Source organism: Amblyomma mixtum, chromosome 8 (genome assembly GCF_055824585.1).
Source record: "Amblyomma mixtum isolate Tamu chromosome 8, ASM5582458v1, whole genome shotgun sequence".
NCBI lineage: Eukaryota > Metazoa > Arthropoda > Arachnida > Ixodida > Ixodidae > Amblyomma > Amblyomma mixtum.
In genome coordinates, this window is record NC_143019.1 from 56,190,466 (window position 1) to 56,212,333 (window position 21,868).

Consider the following 21,868-nt stretch of genomic DNA (forward strand, 5'->3'; position numbering starts at 1 on the left):
CTCCACTGTGCGCCAGAAATGCCGCAAATATGAGAAGCGGCAGTCTGCACAAGCGCTACTTTCCTCTGCGCGCACAGAGGGTGTCACAGATCCGAACTCTATGTATGCTCAGCCAGCTTGGCGGCACAGCATCACTCAGCTTTACTCCTCTCCTTTCCACGCATTCCTTTGTTCTTCTACACCAATGCCACAGAACTGGGCAACGTACCCTCGAGTGCTGTCGCACCCAAAAAATGACAAGGGCCGCAGGTCTTAGCATGAAAAACAGTGATCAAAGTACGAACGAAAGGAAGGAAGGACGATCTCACCTCAAACTTCTTCTTGCGCACTTCGACATTCTCCTTCGGATCTTCCACTGTCAACAGCTTCTCCTGCGGAGGAAAAAAAATGTTTGGTCCATAACGATCACGTTCAAAGTACTGTGCTATGTGAAACTGGGAAACGGATGCCTTGCCTTGTCGACCATCCACGCTTCAAAGTCGCTGCATTCCCTGAAGAAGCCAAACAGCCGGATGGCATCTTCGAGGTAGTGCCTGCGTTCCTAAAGTGCAACAGATTGATGAGATTCTACACAATTCATAACACTACAGTCAGCAACGCAGAATAACGAAGGTAAAGTTACTCTTTCCAGCTCAATTAATTTCACTGCAATACAGAGCTCAGTGGCTGCAATGACTCAATTACACAGTTGAAGCAGACAAAACAACGCATATTAGATGTGTGTGCACAGGTGACTCAGCTCTATTCAATTTGCTTGAATTTCAGCTTGTAATGGATAGCAGAGTAACATCAAAGCAAAGAAAAATTAGCGTTTTAATATAAAGCAAAGTTAAGCACTCTTTGATTACCAGTTAAGAGATGCAGCACACACTGTACCTAGATAACCAGGCTAGCGCCTAACCTAATTAAGCTAATATAGTAAACAAACTTCAAAAACTTTTCAAGCTTTTCAAGAACTTCAACTTCAACAGCGTTTTCAAAAAAAAAAAAAAACAAAAACAAATTTATGAACACTCTATGCCTGTGAAAATCTTATGCAAACTGTGTACCACAGTATGGTACAGAAGAAAGGAATACCTTTGAAACGGCCAGCAAGTTCTGGTAGGAGGCTTCGATAGATTCCTGGCGCTGCTGAACGCCCTTGCCGTCTTTGGGACTGCTGCCATTCTGTTTAGGTGACTTTTCTGCGAGACCAAAGCATTTGATATTCCCTCTAGTCTTCTACATGCAGTGTTCCAATATTTGCAGTGATACAGTGGTGTGTTAAACAAAGAGTTTTTCTCCGTTCAAATTACACTGATCAATCATATCACAGCCGTGTAGCAGTCTGCCAGTGGAACATACAAACAAACAAAAAAAAAACCTTTCTCTAAAACCTAGCTATGAAGGTTGATAATTAGATTGGCTTTCAAGCTAACATATCATTCAAGTTAAACTATCAACTGATGACAGCAGAATGCATGAGATGCGAACTTATTATTTTTTCAATGACATACACGAGATCGAATACTAATCAGAGAAAACAATGCTATGCCACTACTGCGCAAAACAAATGTGTCAATGACCAGTACCAGCATTGTACAGGGTTCTCCGTGAATTTTAGTTGGAATCAGAAGCACAGAATAAAAAAATTCACAGGCACACCTAATTTAATTATTTGCATGCGACGTGGTAGCATTAGCAGCCGCTGATGTCTTTACAGGAAGTGACATCACTTCACTACAGCCAATGGGCCAATTTTGACCGACAACGCATTTTGGTCCCATGGGACTTATAATGCTATCACATAAAAAAACAAAATTGCACAACAAATAAAAGGCTACAGATACTATAGATTAATCATCATCATCATCAGCTGACTACGCCCACTGCAGGGCAAAGGCCTCTCCCATGTGTCTCCAATTAACCCTATCCTTTACCAGCTGCGGCCACCGTATCCCCACAAACTTCTCAAGATGTAGAACATGTAGAACATGCTAATCTATAGATGCAGAACGTGCTATAAGATTTAAGATTTTTGTGTAAATCAGCTAGTAACTTAGATAAATATTAAGGACTAACTATCGCAAAACAAGAAAACCTAATTTCTTCTCATATCCACTCGTGCATCATTAGAAAGGCCTAATGAACACCAAATCAACTAAGAATCAACTTAATGTGGAAATCAGCTTGGTCCCTAAGCTCGGACTTACGAGGGGACAGCCGCTTCTCCTTTTTGATTTTCACGGGCTGCTGCTTCATGACGATCTTCTTGACCTTCCGACGTTCGGCCACCTTGACTGGCTTCTTGGTCGTCTTCTGGATGATCCTGGGCTCCAGCTCACGGACATAGTTGGCCGGCACAAAGCCCTCCTCGCCGTCCATCTGTCGCACATTCCACCAGTCGGAGTTGGTCCGGCTAAGCAACGTCATGATCTGCAGGGACCAAAACAGGAGTCATGATCACCATGAACAAAAAACAGGAGTCATGAACACAAGTCATACATATATAAATATATATTTTTAAATATATATTTAAAAATAAGGCACTTTAATATGATCTTTGGATCTCACTGAGGTTGCAGACCACATTGCCACAGCCAAAGGAACTATCTTGCCTTTTTAATTATGTTCCACGGCTTTTATTTATTGACAAAAGCAACAGAAGCGAAGAAAGAGTTGGGTAACCATATGGACTGCCACGTGTAAGCACCAGTAACATCCTAATAACCCACGCATTATTTTCATTAAGGCATAGACATGTATTACTGTGATGTTGACTTTATAACTGCTGCCAATTTTTTAGCTACAGCTTACATGAAGTATATAATATGTGTTAGACACCAATCTTTGGTTTCAGAGGAAAAGCTGCTAGTTATTATTACTCCATGACCTATGATGCATGCATGCATCACCTATATAAATTGCAAATTTACCTGGCTTGCTGAAATATTTATTTATGAGTTAAAGCGAAATCAGCCAACCTACAGACTTTTTCACAACACGCGGGAAAACCGATTTTCTGGGCTGTGAGGAGAACGTGGGGGACCTTAATCCTCAACTCTTTCCTGTACTACGAGCACAGCTTAGTGCCCAACATGGCAGCACCCATCTACCTCTTTTTGAAGAGGTCTATACGCAAGTCAGGTTAATATAGGGGTGCGCAAATGTTCCAAATTTTTTAACTTTGAATTAGGTACACAATATTCAATTCGTTGAACACACTGAGAAGTGTCTGTTAAAAATTATTCAAAACAAATTGAATATGTTCTTAAGTTTTCTAATAGTTTTTCGAATAACTGAAACGAATTTCGAATAAGGCACAACATTGTTTTCTGCGACTGGTCAGTGCGGGATGGAGGGCTCAGCACCGCAACGCAGTTCATTGTTTAGTAGCATTGGCTTGTGTAATGTCTCATGGCTTGTTTAATTCTCATCAGACCAAAAACGTGTATGCAGCATTACACCATGATATACATGATGATAGCAGCATTTTAGCAGCCTTCAACATGGACCACCGTCAATATCACCGTTAGTCTTGCGAGCATGTAAAACCGCACTTATTCACCACTGTGGCAGGTCGTCATCATCATCATCACCGTCATCATCAGCCTGACTATGCTCGCTGTAAGGCCAAGGCCTCTCCAAGGTCTCTCCAATTAACCCTGTCCTTTGCCAACTGCGGCCACTGTATCCCCACAAACTTCTTAACCTCATCCACCCACCTGACTTTCTGTAGCAGGGGGTGGCAGAAAGTCAGGTGGGTGGATGAGATTAAGAAGTTTGCGGGGACATGGTGGCTGCAGCTGGCAAAGGACAGGGTTAATTGGAGAGACATGGAAGAGGCCTTTGCCCTGCAGTGGGTGTAGTCAGGCTGATGATGATGATGATGATGACCTGCCGCTGTGGAGCTGCAGATATCTCCTGAAGATCAAATGGAAATATAATGAAGACAGCTCATGTCACAAGCAACGCACCAGTGACAAAAAGCAAATGACCTGGAACACACCTCCACAGACTGAGAAGCATCGATTCATGATTTCAAGAACCGTTCACCACCATCAGTTGAGGGAATGCTCTCCCCACCAAGAAGCAACTAAGACCGTGCCCTCCCCTTTCCCCCAAGGAGCGAGTGCCAAAGCACTTTGCGTGACAACAACCTCGGGCTGCCGCCCATTCGAGTCAGCCGGCTGATAAATTAAAAGCAACGGTACGAAGAGCAGGAGCAGCGGACCACCTCCTCCCAGCGGCCGACAACAGTGGGCGAGGGGGAACTCTGCAGCTACCACAACAACAAGAGCTCGAATGGGCAATAAGCAAGGCATACGAGAGCGACCAAAGGGTGTGAGGGAAGGCAATTAATGACGCGCACCACCGCTGCCTCGCTCTCCCCCTCTGAAGCACACACAACCCCCCCCCCTCTCCACCTGCGCAGCTCAGTAACCGCGGCCGATGATGCGTGAAGGAAGCGGGCGCTTATCTTGCAGCGGCTTCATGCCCGGCAGCCATGCGTGCGCCCAGCGCTGAAAGCCGCGGTGGGAGGAAACGCGACAACGACAGCACCCGGGGGTGTTACGATGCCGCTTCCGCTGCTTTCGAGCTGTGCCTAGTAGCCGTGACCATGGCTTGGAGCAACGGTGCAGCAGCAGCCACCAACGACTGGGGTGACGGCCAGAAAATGTGGAAGCTCGTGGCGTCGCTTTTAGGTTCCGAGTAAGTGCGGCGGCGTTTCTCTTCTTCGCCTTGCTGGAGCGGCTTGCCTTGCAGAACAATCTCCCCCCCCCGCCGCTAAGCCATCACAGAGAGCGGCTCTGGGGGTCGTAAACACAATTAGTGCGGATAAGGCATGTACGCGGTGAGGTAGGACGGGTGCAATGATGTGATAAAGCCGGGCTTCGGCCCAGCCCAGCCAGCCTCTTGACTCGGGTGCACGGAAAAGAGAGCTTTTGTTTCGCCTGAAACATTTCGTTTGTAAGGAAAACATAACGTTCGCCTCTGCTTATCCTCTTGTAGTCTTTTGAAATAAAATAAGGGTGCTGAAAACACAGATGAACAGTCCTAGCCAAAAATATCTAGTCATGGTCTGACTTGCATTTTATTTCAGAGCTATACAGAAGTGGAGGCAGTACAGCTGCTTTTTCCAAGTCTGGCCTTCATCATGCTGATTTCGAGTTAGCTTAGGCTAAAATAATGAAACAACCATGGAATAGCTCTAACCATTAGCAGATTTTGGATAAGACTATTGAGTGCAATGTCATGAACTTACTGATAAATCCAGACGTAATTACGCGGAAAATGCCGTTAAGCAAGTAAGTGGAATTATGAAAGAAACTAAAACAGTGGCCAAGCAAAGGTGAGAGTATTGACATGAAAAACTTCCTTATGAACTTTGCCTCTGTTTCAGCAGTCAATGCACTTCCAGTGTGCTTGTAAATATGGCAAACATGCATAACCAATTAGTTCCATAACATTATCATAAAAACTTTACACTGGCCCATACAAGGGCATAGCAGACTTTGTTCACTTTTATCAAAAAGACACACCAGGAAGGCCATTGACCAAAACGACAAAGGTGCTAGTCGCCCTGCGCAGTTACAATATCTTGCTTCGCCATTCCAAGTCTACGCTCTGAGCCATGAATTCAATAGGGCATTTTAAAGCTCCTCAGAAGCGCAGCAAAGCGGGACTTTTTTCAAACGGCGCATCACAAGAAAATAGATTATCCACCTTCTGGCTATCTAATTGGCACTTATTTTTTTAATGCAAATATTTTTTCTGGATGCATTCTAACTAGCTGGCATGAGTAATTGGAGAAAGTAGCTGCTGAGTCTGACGTTTTCTTGTGTCATACACTGTAGTCCCCCATGCAAAAAATATGTGACAGAGAAGCAACTTCACATTTGACTATATCTCATCAAAATAAGGTGAACAAATCAGATCAAAGAATAAGCATGGTGCATACTTTTTTAGAGTAATAAAAAAATTTTCTGCACTTTTCCTGATTCAGAAATCAAAAATGACTCATAATAATATATTTGCCCAAGTGATTATACTCGCAACACGCTATGTGCACAAGTCATAAATCATCTTTTGCACAATATTTTGCTCATGAATCTAGCCTTTGCCATATTATCTGCAAAGTATGAGTCAAGAACTCCTAGCAGATGACCCTCACATTCTATTGTTCGGCAAAAGTTCATTTTTCAGCTCGCACCTCATTTAACACTACAACGAGGTTTGCCTGCAAGGAACATGCAGCTGAGGCCAGTACGCCAGATTCAATTAAGATAATACCACATACTGGCCAAGCCCTCCGACCTGTGACGAGGCCTTATGTATATACGCTACGTATATAGGCTACGTATATTCGCTACGTATATATGCTACGTATATTCTCTACGTATATACGCTACGTATATACGCTACGTATATACTCTACGTATATACTCTACGTATATACTCTAATGTGCTCTATGTATGTGCTCTACGTATGTGCTCCACGTATATGCTCTACGTATATACACTATGTATATACGCTACAAGCGCATTATCAAGGCACATTGTACACAACTCCACAACTCCTTCCAGACACCCCGAAAACCCCACCCACAATTCAGCATCGCCCAAACTCACATCCACCACGAACTTCACACCAACACCCTTCTTACCCCAGCTTGCCTGCACCTCTTTCGCATGAGGTCTGACACCTCCTGCCCCAACTGCAGCTCACCCCATACCAATCTGGAGCACTGTCTCTTTCAGTGCCCAGTAGCCCTCTGAATTCCCTTCTTCCCCTCTCTCCACCCTTCTGCCTGGAGTACTTGGCTGGTGTCGGACTATCTACATGACCAGCGCGCCCTGGCGCTCCAAGCCCAGAACATTTGTTTAGTTCTTCATCTGTCGCTCTTTAATAAATTGATTTTTTTTCCCCTCCTGGCCGTCTTCTTTCTTCCAGAACCTGACAGTGGTGTTCTCCTCCCGATGAACCGCACGGCCGTGAGCAGCGCGACTGCCACGGAGCGCGCAGTGGCTGCCGTGCTCGTCTCTGCTGAGCTGTGCATCTCCATCCTCGGCAACCTCCTGGTGCTCTTCGTCTCACTCTGGGATGAGCATGTCAAGCAGCACCGCTCAAACCTGCTGGTTGTCAGCCTAGCTGTGACCGACCTCCTCACGGCCACACTTGTCATGGTGGGTGGTAGTGCCCAAGCTGGCACATAACGTATTACGGCGCAAATGACACCGCAACCTGTCAACTGACAAATGTTCACAAAGCCCTGGACCAGGACGAATTTTTCATAACTGCGAAGTTTCTGAGAAAGCTGTATAGCTTTCCTTTGTAGCCGTATGGCTGCACTTGGGTGGATGTCAATGAGTAATTACTCCCTTATTACAAATCTACTCCACCTTGGGGGATTCCCCTAATCATTTGACCAACACTGTTCCCACTACGAGTTATTGATTAATTCGCTCTCACCCTACCAAAAGCTTGCCGTTCCAGTTAGCTCAGTTGGTAGAGCGACTGCTCCGGTGAAGTGGTGGTACCGGGTTTGAACCCCGGACCAGGACGAATTTTTCTTTAACTGCGAAGTTTCTGTGTAAGCTGTATAGCTTTCCTCTGTAGCCGTATGGCTGCGCTTGGGTGGATGTCAATGAGTAATTACTGCCTTATTACATTACAAAACGCGGACACAATGAAAAAAAACTTGTTCCTTGAAGTTTAGGCGCGCAGCCAAGAAACAAACTGCATTAATAGCATTGGTGTGTCCAACCAACAAAACTGAATCTTCTGATTTCAGGCTGCAAGCCAAAGCACAGACAAACTCAGCCAATTCAGGATTACTTTTATTTTTGTTTTTTTTTCTCGATCCATAAACTTCTGCAGATGAGTTTATGGCTTACTTTTGAAAGACCCTACTTTCCCTCAAATGGTAGTGGCTATGAGAAACAAAAATGTTAAGAAATGCTTTTCAATTGTATCCTTCAGAGCAGGCATGAGCACAAAATGCTGAGCTGTGCAAAGCATGACATCATTTCGTAGTAAATAAACTTTGTTACATTAGATCTAAACTTCGTAGCAGGCATTGATTAAGGCTATCGTAACTATTCCTCCTCGCACTTCAACTGTCTTATGCATTGGATTTTTACTCTGCCCACCAGTAATGCGAGTTTAACCTCGAAGTTTATGCTTAGTAGAATTTTGGTGACCTCTAGATTAAGCGAGTTTTGAGCTCAACTGAGTAGCTTTGCTGTGTTTTCACTACAGTCGCATCCTTAAATATTGCAAATGCCATCTTTAAAGATTCGTCACCCGAAAACCAATGCTGCAAAGCAACAAAATTTTGATAGACAATCGCACAACCCAGCAAGGTGGAGCCCGATTCATTTGTGACAACACTAGCCCCCGTGCACACCTCAATTTCCTGTTATTCTCACTCCGTGTGATATGAGCGAGCCTGCGCGTGGTCTAGTCAATGGATGCAGTAATCACGCCTCGATACACATGGCTGAGCACATGGCAAAGTACTAGGGCCCAACAGTGGATTGCGGCCAGCGAAGCATACATGCAACATGGTTCGGCAATGCAGTTCGGGATAGCACGCAAGTGTGCGAGCCAGCAAACAGTGCAGCAAGGTCATAACTACAAACCGCACTGTTACAAGCATGTCACGGGTCTTGTGAGGCATCAGAACAACGCTAGAATGGAATGGTGAGTCTTTAAACGTACTTGTGAAAACGGACTTGTGCTGTGATGCCCATAATCTCTCTACCTTTTGTGCGGCTACATGTGCTTGGTAGCTTTCAACCTGAATACAGTGCGATGCCAAAGCACAAACCTTCCGCAACTCTGTGATGTGAGAAATTTCCAAAACTGGACTAAAACTCAATAATGCTTAGCTGGTGTTGATTCAGAAAAAAGGGTGGAAACGAAGGGTTTTTCTGGCAGGTCAATGCCATCCTAATGGTCGGACATTCACTTTGAATTAGTAGTGCTATTTACAGTGCATCAGCCCTTTGATGTAATTTATAATATGCTGATTAACACATACAGTGCACTTTAAAAGTTACCAGGCCATTTCTCTTGTTAACATTGCACTCACAAACCTGTGTAGTAGAGCTGCCCTGTTTCTGATCCTTTAGATCCTCCTATAGAACACTAGAACCGTGACAGAATGGCTCAGTGAGTGTTTCAGTTGCCTATAGCCAATACCGAGAATTCTGAACATATCTTGTTGTTTTTTAGAAAACCTTGAGAGTTAGGCCTGAACTGTTTGTTGTAATATGCACTTTTGCTCTTAAAACATAGGCTAGAGAGACAGCAGTTTAGCTCTTTAAAAAGTTGTGCTGTAGAGGCAAAAAGAAGTGTACAAAATAGGGTACATCTCATCATCCATTTGTTTGTGACACAAACATCCTCTGCAGGTGCCATCAGCATGTGCCTTGACCTATGACGGCTGGCCACTGGACAACCCGAGCTTCTGCACTTTCCACGGCATCCTCAACTACTGGCTCACGTCAACGTCGAGCGTGACGCTCGCCATGATCGCCTTAGATCGCGGCGTGGCCGTGCACAAGCCGCTCCAGTACGTCCAACGCTGCACGTGGCGCCGTCTGGTGCAGATGGTGGCCCTGCCCTGGTCGCTCGGCATTGTGTTCGCCGTCGTGCCCGCCATTCTCGACTGGACCGCGTACCAGTTCGACAACATTGTCTGCGACGTCGACTGGCACCCCCGGCGCGAGCACATCATCTACTACGCCGCCACCTTCTCGCTCTGTTTCGCGACGCCGGCGGCCATTGTGCTCGTGCAGTACGCTCGCATCCTCGTGTCGGTGCGCCGCCTGCGTTCCAACGCGGTCGTGACGGAAGTGGTGGTGGTGGTGCGAAAGGGTGGTGTCTCCAACGGAGTGCCGTGCCGCCAGTCGTCGTTCCGCCAGAAGAGGCCGGGAAACCAGAAGATTCTCGTGAGCATCTTGGCAGTGATCGTGATCTTCTTCATCTGCATCACCCCGTTCTGCTTCACCAAGCTGGTGAAGGTGCTGCTGGGGCCCAAGGCCATCCCGGACTGGCTGGACATGCTCTCGACCGTTGTGCAGTTTCTGGCGTCGGTTGTGAACCCGTTTGTGTACTCCATCGGACTTAAGAGCTTTCACGAGGCCCTGTGCAGACTGTCGCGCAACGGCCGACCCAGACTGCTCTGGAGCACGTCTGTGTAAGAGCTGTGCGGTGGCCAAACTGTGACTAGGAATTGACTAGCATGCAGACTGGGAGTGGTGTGCAATGTTTTGATGCCATGCTAAACAAAGACTATGTCTCTCTTCTTTCTTAATTTCTTTGCAATAATCATGTTATTAAACACTATATTGCATGTAATTCCAGAGCAAAAAAAAAGGTGCAAAAAAGTAGCTTGAAAAGCATCAGATGCATTTAATGATACAGGAACAGTCTGAAGAAATAATGTGAAACAATTCGTGCAATGAATGGAGCTTATGCCTGTTTGTGAAGCACAGTGCAGTCCACTTATTATGACACCATTTATAACGATATATCAGTTGTAACAATGAGCTGTTCTAGAGTCATCAAAATATGCATTGCATCTGTGGAAAAAATACACCGCACATAGCGATTGATCACCCCCCCCCCCCCCCCCTGCAAATCAGTTACAACGATCGACTCTGTGCCCTCTGGGTGATGATTTATAACCATATTAGGCATAACATTAAAAAATCTGCCAGTGGAACAATGCCAAGGCCTAATGAAATCTCAGGATTAGATCAAGTTAGCAGTATTATGCAAACGTGACAGCAGCAGTGACAACGATGAGGAAAATGCTGGCTGTGGCCGGCCTACGATGCCAAGCAAAGCTGCACTGTCATTGACTGGCTCCCTCATTGACTGTGCATTCAAGAGAACTACCGTCAGTGTATGTGCAGCAGCTGGATGCTACGCACAATGCAATCGCCAAGTTGCAGCCGCAATGCACACAAGCGCTGATCTGACTTCCTTAGCATGCACATCTGTTTCTTAGTTGATTATAGAGTGAAATAAATGTTTTTTTATTTTTTTTTGCATAACCTACCTTATATAACACCTACTCTTTGACTATGCAATGAATGCGAATCAGGACGTATACGGGTGCTTTCAGGAGGGAATGTTTTCAACAATCCATTTATAATGACTATCGGTTATAACAACTAGATTTCTTGACGGTTTTTTTTCATTAGTATTGTTACAAGTGGACTGCACTGTGGTGTGAATCGCTTCTAGGGATGTGGTATGAGAGTTTGGTTGGTTGGTTGGTTTTTGAGGAAAGGAAATGGCGCAGTATCTGTCTCACATATCTCCTGACCGCGCCCTAAGGGAAGGGAGGAAGGTAGGAGCGAAAGAAGAAAGAAAGAATGAGGTGCTGTGATGGAGGTCTCCAGAGTAAGTTCGACCACCTGGGGATCTTTAACGTGCGCTGACATTGCATAGCACACGGGCGCCTCTTGCGTTTCGCCTCCATCGAAACGCGGCCGCCGCAGCTGGGTTCGAACCCGGGTACTCTGGCTCGGTAGACGAGCGCCTTACCACTGAGCCACCGCGGCGGGTGTATGAGAGTTTAACGCCCCAAATCTGCCTATGGGTTGTGAGAAGAGCCATAGTGAAGTGTGGCTACATGGGATTCTTTACTGTGAACCAGCACCACACAGCACATCAACGTTTTCCCGTTTCAAATCTATATGTGTGCTCAGAAGTAGAACGCCTTAGCCACTGAGCCACCACAATGACTCACCTAGAGACATACCTCTTTTGACAGCGAAGAGGAGAGTTTATTGCTGAACTGGGGCTTTCAGCACAAGTGCTCCACGAAAGCCCCCACGGTATGAGCAGTCGACAACAGTGATCACATGTGAGTACACAAGGTGAGCATTAGTCACTCTGCATTCCTTCATTTTACGGTGCTCATTCATGCCTAACTGAATCAGCTTACAGTTTTACAGTTATTCCTGTTATTAATTTTAATATAGTGAACTCTCAACTGATAAAGACATGGTCCTTATCCCTGCAAACTGAACAGAACATAACCATCATCATCATCATCATCATCATCATCAGCAGCAGCAGCAGCAGCAGCAGCAGCAGCAGCAGCCAAATTATGTTCACTACAAGACGAAGACCCCTTCCACTGACCTTCAGTTAACCGTCCTATGCCAGACGTGACACAAACTGAATGGGAGTAGTACTTGCCATCTTCCCCGCATCAGTTTTGCTCTCAGCATCCTTACATGCAGCCTTGCAACTAAAAAAAAGTACAGTTTGTGCAAGTTGTGCCTACTTTATTTTCTTCTCACAATTAATGCATCGCAACACTGCCTTTTTACGCTTCGCACCTGTGTTTTGTATGTACAAATAATACCTCCAGATTTCAAAGTGGAGGCTGAAAGGGGTACGTAGCAACTACTGCCAGCATGAGCAAATAAATGACCAGGTAAAATCACACAAAAACTTGAGGGGCATTTAACACACCTTAAGGGTGGGCGGCGATAGCATTAGAGATCCCCACTGTTGCTACCGTATATACTCGTGTAAGGGCCGCACATTTTTTCCGCGGTTCTCAAGGAACCGGCGTTTTTCCGGCGTTACATGGAACTGGCGTTTTTCCACTAAAAATTTCTGCTACAGCAGAGCCCCGATTACGCGTCCGTTTTTTACGTGGCGATACCCATTTTTATGCCAAATTAGCGCACATGCAACAAATCCTTCGAATACACAATGCATTAAAAGTGTGGATTGTGCCCGCGCAATCTGCACGATTACCACCCACACTAAGACAGGTTGCTAGCGACTGCTTGATCACTGCATTATACCTTACTGGCAAATTTCACATGATCCTAAGCTAAGATCCACCTAAGGTGCGGCACTTGTGAAGGCTTGAAGCGGCGAGTCACTCCCCCCCCCCCCCCCCCAAAAAAAAGCGCGCCACTCGCGTTTTCTTGCATGCTGAGGCACACCCAACACGCCTGCACCCCATCCTGGCTTTTGCACAGCATACAGTTTTGTCAATCCTTTCCGGTGCGAACGCCGAGCGAGCTAGCATCGATGACGAACCGCGTGTGCGGGGTTCCAGGCCAAGCACGGGCGCGTGGGACGACGCGTTCGTGGTCGTAGCGCTTTTTACGCGGCCAAAATTATGCGCGCATGAAACAGTTTTTGGCTCAATTTTTTTTTTTTTTCGAATTGCCGGCGGCCAACTTGGAGGTGTGGCCCTTACACGGGGGCTGTCCTTACACGAGCATATACGGTACTTTGGTGTCTCGGTCATTTTTTACACTGGCTAGGCAGGTTATGATGACGTTACCAGGTTACATGACTTTTCAATCTGGTGGGTCAGTCGCCGCCTCCCATGGTGGGCTCCTGATTATTGCGCTAGAGCGCTAGCATCAATAAAAAGGTGCTATAACAGGCAGCGGCAGGGTTTTCCACGATTTCTTTCCGTATTGTACTTTCCGGATAATTCGCATATATATTCACATTACGGCCAAAAAAAATTCAACCGAATCGCTTAACCTTCCACACAACCTGGTTTCCAACAGCACGGATTCTCCATCCTTCCCAGCGAGCTACACAGGGCTCTTGCAGCCAAACACTATCAACGTTAACAGCGTGTTCCTAACAATAACTGAAAAGCTACATGTATTCATGTGGATATAAAGATAGGAGAGAATGCAGCAGATATCAACGTGGACTTATGACACACAGCAGTAAAGCCACGCATGCGACATGGTTTATTGACGAGCATGCATTTCTGAAGGATCTCAAAAGACACTACAGAAACAGGCAATGTGTGAATGTGCTATTAATAGCCATTGAGAAAACCCCCAATTCTTGCTTTTTTGCTGCTACATTAGGCACACGAACGACCTTGTCTATAGTGATAAAGGAGCATCTTAGTGCCCCCCTTGGTGAACACATACCAATGCCAAAGAGCATACAATGCTTGCTTGTCCAAATTTCGTGCGTGTGACAGTGCAAATTGTTTGTGGAACTGATTTCTTGCGAATTGTAAGCCACTCGTAAAAACTGAGAAAAATCAGGTCCCTACCAAAACCGATTCGTTGACATTGTACATACAGCACTGAGTTATATGCATCAGTATGTGTGCAAATGAGGGCTTGGTAATCAAGAAATGTTTCCCCAATAATTGAAGATGCAAGAGCAATGTCGTCCTGCCTTTTTTGCTCACTTGTACGACATCCGTTCATTCAATAACTTTTTGCTGCAAACGCCATAAAACGAAGATCTACACTCCAGAAGATGTCAACCCATATTTAAGGGGGGACGAGGGTCTTAAAACTGACCTTTCTATTTGTGGATAGAATCTGATGAAATTTTGCACACAGATGCGTTTTTCTCTTCAGATTTCAAAAATGTAGCCATAACTGAGCTGGTGGTCTTAGATCAAAAGTTGTCTTGAATTCTAGAGCGTAATTAGGCAATTTCTTACGCAGCTTTAATGAACTTTCTCGTTGCATTTTGTTGCTTTTAATTACATGAACTGATAGCCAGAATTCCCATAACCGATGACATTCTTACTTTTTTGTTTAGGCCATGTATAAATAGCAATTTACAATTAGCTTAACGAGTTGCAGTGTAAAACACTGGAACCTTTTATTTTTGACATAGTATGTCAGGATGACATGCCTTTAGAGAAAAACGAAGAATGTCATTGGGTATGGGAACGCTCTGGCCATCAATTCAAGTAAATAAAAGCAACAAAATGCAATGAGAAGGTTCATGAAAGCTGCGTAAGAAATAACCAAATTGCATGCTAGACTACCGTATCTTCCGGTGTATAATACGCACATGCCATATATCAGGCTGTCATTGAAAAAGTTGGTATATAAGACGCACCCGTGTATAAGACGCACCCCAATTTAGCCAGTTAGGCTAGTGAGGCTTAATTAAACACGCTTGCATGACCATCACGAAATTCACCGTACCGGTGAGAAATTCTTAAGCAAACGCTAAGTGATCGAAAAAGGCAACACTCACGCCATACCCGCCCACGTTTTAGAAAAAAGAAAACGAAAGAGCTCTCCCATATGTCCATAACAACATTTTATTTCTACTTAAAACCTTCGAAGTCTTCATCTTCGAATGTGCTATCAAAAAGTTCGCCCATTTCTGGAGGCAACGTGGCTGACACATTCTCTTCTCACTACATACACGGAGCAAAGAAAGTTGCAAAGGGTGGCTAAAAAAGAACACCGGCTTGTCTTGGCTTGTCCTGACAATGGCGAGAAGCGTGTTTGTCGCCATCTTTTGGCATTTCACAATATTTTTGCTTGGGGCCTTCGAAACGGTGCGTGTTTGTGATCCAGGAAGTCGTCATCCCCGTCGTTTCATGATAGAGTTCACTTAAAAAAAGTGGCGCATGGCGGTCCACGAATTGAAGTATTAACCGTGTTACAACCGCGTCATTGGTAGTGATATTTTTTCGGTGAAAAAAACTTTAACAAGAGCCTGAGTAATTTCTGAACTTGCAAAAAAAGGAAGAATTAGCGTATAAGACGCACCCTTGTATAGGACGCATCAACAAGATTTTTGAAAAAAAGCCGCGTCTTATACACCGGGAAATACGGTATGTAAGATCTAAGAGCACGAGCTCAATTATGATTACATATTTGGAATCATAAGAGAAAAATGCACCTGTGTGCAAAATTCACGAGATTCTAGCCATAAATAAAAAAAGTTAGTTTTAAGACCCTCGACCCCCCTTAAAGCTCCATCTTCATGGTTAGCTGGTATGACCCATGCACACCTCTAGCTGTACGGCACACAGAAACTTTGGAGACGGGAGGGCAGCGAGCACTCCATCATACCAGGGCACGGCCACCGTCATGCAGCAGCTAAACGACCCCAAGTGGAGGCAGTGGGGGAACCTACCTCTCCCTTCTGGACGTTCATGTTCTGTCCCGAGAAGGGGTACAGGGCCTTCACTTGGGGCACCTTGCGCTCCTCCACCACCGACTGCATCACCTCCTTCTCGACCACCTCGTCCACCCACTCCTCCACGGGCACCAGCTGCAGTTCCTCAGTCCAGTCCTCGGACGGCTCGGCATCTTCATTCAGGGCGTCCAGGTACTGTGAGCGAGAGCAAGCAAGGAGAAAGTGAATGCACGAAAGAGGTGGCCTCAATAGAGACAACGCAACAAAGCCAGGTTAGTTGGCTCTGTGATATATATCACGAATGCGTAACTGGCTTCAAAGATGTAACAGGACCACAGCTTTGATGCTTGACTTGGAGGATGCGTCAGCTCTCAGCACACTGCAGGTATCGCGAAAACTAAACAGGCACTGGGTGATCCTATCCAGCTTTGTTAATAGCCGTACCGAGCTTAGCACCTTGTGCGTACCAAGGTACCAGAATAGTACCAAGTTTAATGTACTGTGAGGTTGTGAGGAAGAAATGGCCTTGGGCAGGGCATGTAATGCGAAGGCAATACAACCGCTGGTCCTTAAGGGTAACGGAGTGGATTCCAAGAAAAAGTAAGCGTAGCAGGGGGCGGCAGAAAGTTAGGTGGGCGGATGAGATTAAGAAGTTTGCAGGGATACAGTGGCCGCAACTGGCAAAGGACAGGGTTAATTGGAGAGGCATGGGAGAGGCCTTTGCCCTGCAGTGGGCGTAGTCAGGCTGATGATGATGATGATGAGGCTGACACCCTTGCATTGCAGGTTGCACTGGCAACTTGTGAGCATCATAAATATTGCAAGCATTCGGACACCATCAGTTCTCCCTCAGAGTGACAGCTCTGCATCTAGTTGTGCTAGGTGCAGATGAACCAGAACACGGAACTGTACAAGGTGCACAACACAGAAAAGTAATGAAGCTGAGATGTAAGAGAAAGCACACTCACAATGGCCAGTGAGTCGACACCAGAGCGCACCATGCGATCGGCCTGGTCTCGCAGCCGCCGGATGTCGGTGCCGTAGGCGTTCATCTCACTCTCGAGGCAGCTGTGACGCTGGAGGAGCGCTTGAGCGCTCGGCTCGTCCTTCCCGTAGTCCTTGCTAGACACAAGCGCCAACTTTTCACGCACCCACGACTCGGCTTCGTTGGCATCCGCGTGGTACTGCACAAGAAAATGGTGACGAACACATGAGACTGCAACCAAATGCAACAGTCTGCTTGCTTTTGCCGGCAAACTAAGCTCAAATTTTTTTTTCTGCCGGACCAGGGCACTTTCGGCAGATAACTGTACAAGTACAGTTATCTTTGTGCTTTGCTCTCGGAAACTGGTACAATTTTTATAGGCAGTCAGTTGAGTACCACTGACATTTTTTTTTCTCTTAGTTCCGTGCAGCTAAACTACATTTTTGTAGAGGGATGCATCACTACCATTGACCAAAAACCACACCGAAACAACAGCATCCAACAACATGGGGCTCTAAACAGACATTTGCAGGCATGCTTTTTAGAGCCCCTTTACAAAGCTGGCCACACAGATTATCTCTATCGAACATGCTTTTACACTGACATTTTTCTGCAGGATGCTCCATGCTAAGTGAACCAAGAATCTATATGCAAAGATGATATTCAGGCATAGCTCGTGATCATCATCTAGAGTGCGCAGAAGTGGTTTCAACTCACGGTAAACGCGTAATTTAGTTAAAGTTAGCCACAGGTTTGGTTGATTTACTGGTTTACTGGGGTTTAACGTCCCGAAGCAACTCAGGCTAAGAGGGACGCCATAGTGAAGGGCTCCGGAAATGTCGACCATCTGGGGTTCTTTAACATGCACTGACATCGCACAGCACTTTTCAGGAGGACACAGGGGCACAATAAAAGACACGGACATAGAAGTAGACAGGGACGAGCGCTTACTATCAACAAGCTTTATTCGACGTAGACCGTTAATATACCTTCGCTTTACCCAAGCGCCACTGTGTGAATCACAAGCACGTGGGACCCGAAAACACCAAAAGAAATCCAAAGGTAGGCGATTACAGAAATCTATCCAAGAAAACCATTTCAGATCGGCGAAGTATCACAGATGAATCACTGATGCAGTTATCTCCTTTTTTTCTGATGTAATAGGCACAGCACACGGGCCACATGTTTGAAAATGCAGCTAGGAAAAAAAAACGGCTGCAGGACAAACCTGGAAGGCTTCGTAGGCATCTTCCAGGCGCTTCCTCTTCACGGCAGCCAGGTCGGCCAACTCTGCCCAGCATTCATGGAGCGCCTGCAGGCGCTGCTTTACGTCGGCACTCTGGCTGTGGCGTCCTTCGAGCAGCTTCTCGCCAGCCAGGATCAACCGCTGGATGTGGCCATCGTGGCCTCCGATTTCCGCCTCCAATGCCTGCAATTTTAATCCACAGATTACTTTCGGCTCTCCTTGCCTGAAATTCTCCTTCAAACTTTGCACCAAAACTTCCAGCAAACTCTGTCGTCTATATCATCATCAGTAGCTGCGTCCTGTCCACGGCAGAACATCCCTCTTCCACTGGTCTCTCATTATGCCTGTCTTGTGCCAGTTGCCACCATCTTACCCCAGCAACTTCCTTATCTTATCTTATCTCTCCACCTGACTTCAGCTGCCCCTGGCTACATTTTCCTTTGAATCAGCTTTGCTCCCCTAAGAAACTATTGAGCAGACAAGAAAAGGGAAAAGAGGGGCTCATTACGGCACTGAAGCCAAGAAGCATAGGGGATTTCTTTTTTTTTAATGCGTTATGTTCATCAATGGGAGATTAACCCTTTCGCTGTCGGGTGTTTCTGCCCGTGACGCACCCCCAATGTCGCACACTTCCGGGATTGTGGTCCTGCCGTTTCAACGTCAGAACGTCAGAATCTGACGATGCGGAACTAGCCTCTTCCTCGGATGAGACAGACGCTGTCAGAGTCCGAATCCGAGCTCGGCTCGTATTTAGAATCTGAAGAGCCACTGCTCCAATGCGCAGAGGCAGGTCGCAGAGGCAGGTCCCGCGTAGTCAGCCATATCCGAAAGTAACCGCGCGCAGCGGGGGTGTGCTTTCAGTGGCCCGCAAAACGGAGAGAGATGGGACGCTGTGTACAGTCCAACCTCGTTATAACGAAGTCGCATTTTGCGCGGAAATTCGTTCGTTATATCCGATATTCCTTATAAAAGCATGCACTCAAATTCCAGCAGAAAAGGTCTGTTAATAAACCCAAGTAAAGGCACTTTAGGATGGACAGCACAGGGTTGAAAAAATGCCCTATTTTTTAATTTAACGCGTGGTATAAGCATGTCAAACCTCGCGTTGCATCTCGTACTGGAAAGCAAGAGCGAACTCACAAGTCAGGATGCTGGCCAGGTGCAAAAACTAATTTATTTAAAAAACGACGTAATCTTCGTTTGGCGGCACTTCACACTATTTGACAGGTTAAATTTTTCGACGAAATCAACACAGAGCAGTGCTTTTCCGATGTCAGCTGATTTGGCCACAGGTAGGTTCCCGAGGTACCCCCTCAACTTCGCCATCTTCACATGCATTGCTGTTTGTAGCATCATCTGTAGAAACCACCTGATCAACAATTTCTTGGTCGGTCAGTTCGGGCGCCACAGCCACCAGACAAGACGTGGCAAACAATCCGACGGCGGTCATTAAATCGCTGCAGCCAGCCACTGCTTGCATAAAAGTCATTGTGGCCTCAGACGCAAGTCAGACTTCTCGCCTCCCTTCGAAGGACGGCACCAGACACAGGCAGGTTACGCGCTATAACGTCCTTGAACCATGCAAACAAAGCATCTTCAACACCCTGGTGGTGACAAAGCCTTACACTCTTGCTGTCATTCTTCACAACGCCTGCAGAGAGGACATTTGCAACCTTCTGCCTTGCGCTCAAGATGGTTGATAGAGTGCTAGGCGCGACACCGAAGCCCGCGGCAATGACTTTTCCTTACGCCCACTGTCAGCCGCCCTGAAGATCTTTATCTTTGTTTCAAGCGAAACTGCTGTTACGACGCGTTCCGCGACGGTGTCTACAGAATGGACTGCAGAGATCACAGAGATAGCGCGGAGATAGCGCGCGAGTCAGCAATTGTGCCGGCGGGGTGGCCGGAAAGCATGGAGGAAAAAAAACTGTTCCATGCCGGGGAGCACGGGCCGTTGGTTCGATCACGTGTCAGTCACATGCTACGCAGCTGTTGATGCTAGATTCATTCGCTCTCCCTAGATGGCGTGGCGTGCGGAAGCGCGGGTGATTCAAACACATCTTAGGTGTGGGCGATTCAAAAGATCAAAATTTAGCGTGTTTTGAAATTTTTTCCTCCTTGTTTGCGCATTTTGAGCGCTGTGAATACAAAACTGCTTCGTTATAACCGATATAGTGTCGAATTTTGAATTTTTCGTTTCGTTATACAGATAGAACTCCCATAGAAATAAAGCCTGTCCAACCAAACTTTTCTTTCACTTCGTTATATCCGATAATTCGCTGTATCCGTGTTCGTTATAACGAGGTTCGACTGTAATAAAGATGAGAGAGGGAGATGGAAAAAGGCTAAAACAAAGTTAGAGGAGCTTTGCTTTTGCTGCTGCCAGCCGCAAGCGAGGGTGCCACGAGAGAGCGAAAGCAGCGATCGAGTCATGTGACTCTCGGAGTGGCAACAGCGCGCGCCCTTGAACTTGAAGCGCCGTAGCTCACACTCCGACAGAAGAAAAATAAAAACCTGCAAAACAGCGGCAGATGGCAGAACAACCCTTGGACCCATAGCCACACGCGCGCGTCATGATCGGGCGAACGCGCCACTCAGCAAAGAGGGAGGGGTGGGATGGCAGTTGCTCCGTACTCTTCAATACACGTACCAAAACAGTAAGGGGCGAAAATACGAACTTGTAGGAAGATTCAACAGATGGCGCAGCCAGTCCAAGAGCGTCAGCTTTGCGCTCAAGCGGGAAATTTTGAACGCACGATAGAGAACGTACCGGTACGTCAGTGACACTGTGGGGGGGAAGCGCGAAAACGTACCGGTACGTCCGTGACAGTGAAAGGGTTAATAGGGTTATCTTTTGGTTACCTGTTCACCTTATCACATGTCAAAAATTTTTTTCATCTATCATCATCTGTCTGCGTCAGAGCTGCTTCCGAAACTTGGGTGCAAGGAGACAAGTTCAAGCTCGATCTTTCCAAAAAAATTGTAAAAAAGAGACCTTGTGCCCCCCCCCTCACCTTGTGCTTCTGCTGGAGAGAGACCAGAGCCAGCAGGTCCTTGCCGCCGACCACAGCCTTGCAGATGCGCTGCTTCTCGCGAATCCAGGCCTCCTCTTCCTCGTGGTCTTGCACAAACTGGAAGTAGGCCCGCCACTCGTCCAGCTGCCGCCGCCTCCGCTTCGCCAGCTTCCCAAGCCTGCAGAACCGGAACAGACAAAGTGACGACCAAACGAGAAATAACAGGAAATAGCACAGCCAAAAAAAAGCTCAAACTGACCACATCGCTGCTTCACTGAGCAGGAAAGGCTAATGGATACACATAGAAAAGCAATGCATATGCAGTTATTAAGGCGAAAGCCTTTAATGCCTCATACTGTCGTTAGCAGACGCATCGGCAGCCGTGTCGACAGACGCGTCGGCAGCCGTGTCGACAGACGCATCGGCAGGAGTGTCAACAGACGCGTCGGCAGATTCGTCCGCCTTTCGGCGTCACTGCTTAAAAGGCTCAAGGTTCCGAGCATGAATAAAGGCGCATGTAGTGAATGCATGGGCTTCATAAGTAAAATAAAAGGAGTAAAGTCAGGAAAAGGAGAATAAAAAATAAAACTAAGAAAATAAACAAAATAAAAACAAAATAAAAATAAGATGTGAAAATAAAAATAAAAAAAGCAATAAAAGTAAGGAAAGGAGCAAAAAAAAACAAAATATAAAAAATAAAAAGTAAACAGAAACAA

At 46.2% G+C, this 21,868-nt stretch overlaps 2 protein-coding genes across 6 annotated transcripts in view; one reads left to right on the forward strand and one right to left on the reverse strand.

Annotated features, from left to right (window-relative positions):
* kst (spectrin beta chain, non-erythrocytic 5 kst) overlaps positions 1–21,868 on the reverse strand; it is a 328,959-nt gene that overhangs the window by 80,046 nt on the left and 227,045 nt on the right. For all 5 annotated transcript variants that reach the window (XM_089558125.1, XM_089558130.1, XM_089558127.1 and 2 more), the window contains exons 13-20: positions 21,153–21,330; positions 18,121–18,321; positions 16,876–17,091; positions 15,905–16,102; positions 2,193–2,415; positions 1,078–1,184; positions 455–541; positions 309–371 (exon numbers count right to left, since the gene is read on the reverse strand). In XM_089558125.1, the coding sequence (XP_089414251.1) occupies positions 309–371; positions 455–541; positions 1,078–1,184; positions 2,193–2,415; positions 15,905–16,102; positions 16,876–17,091; positions 18,121–18,321; positions 21,153–21,330 (1,273 nt within the window). The remainder of the gene's footprint in view (positions 1–308; positions 372–454; positions 542–1,077; positions 1,185–2,192; positions 2,416–15,904; positions 16,103–16,875; positions 17,092–18,120; positions 18,322–21,152; positions 21,331–21,868) is intronic.
* On the forward strand, positions 4,413–10,348 carry LOC149332536 (G protein-coupled receptor 161-like). The gene is made up of 3 exons (XM_089558124.1): positions 4,413–4,692; positions 6,935–7,167; positions 9,400–10,348. Exons 2-3 carry the CDS (start codon positions 6,961–6,963, stop codon positions 10,189–10,191), a joined length of 999 nt encoding a protein of 332 aa, XP_089414250.1. The 5' UTR covers positions 4,413–4,692; positions 6,935–6,960; the 3' UTR covers positions 10,192–10,348.

Bases quoted from the DNA above. Each gene is read 5' to 3' on its own strand.
- LOC149332536 (XM_089558124.1), top strand. From the start codon at position 6,961: ATGAACCGCACGGCCGTGAGCAGCGCGACTGCCACGGAGCGCGCAGTG. The intron at 7,168-9,399 runs GTGGGTGGTAGT...CATCCTCTGCAG, and splicing joins TCACGGCCACACTTGTCATG to GTGCCATCAGCATGTGCCTT.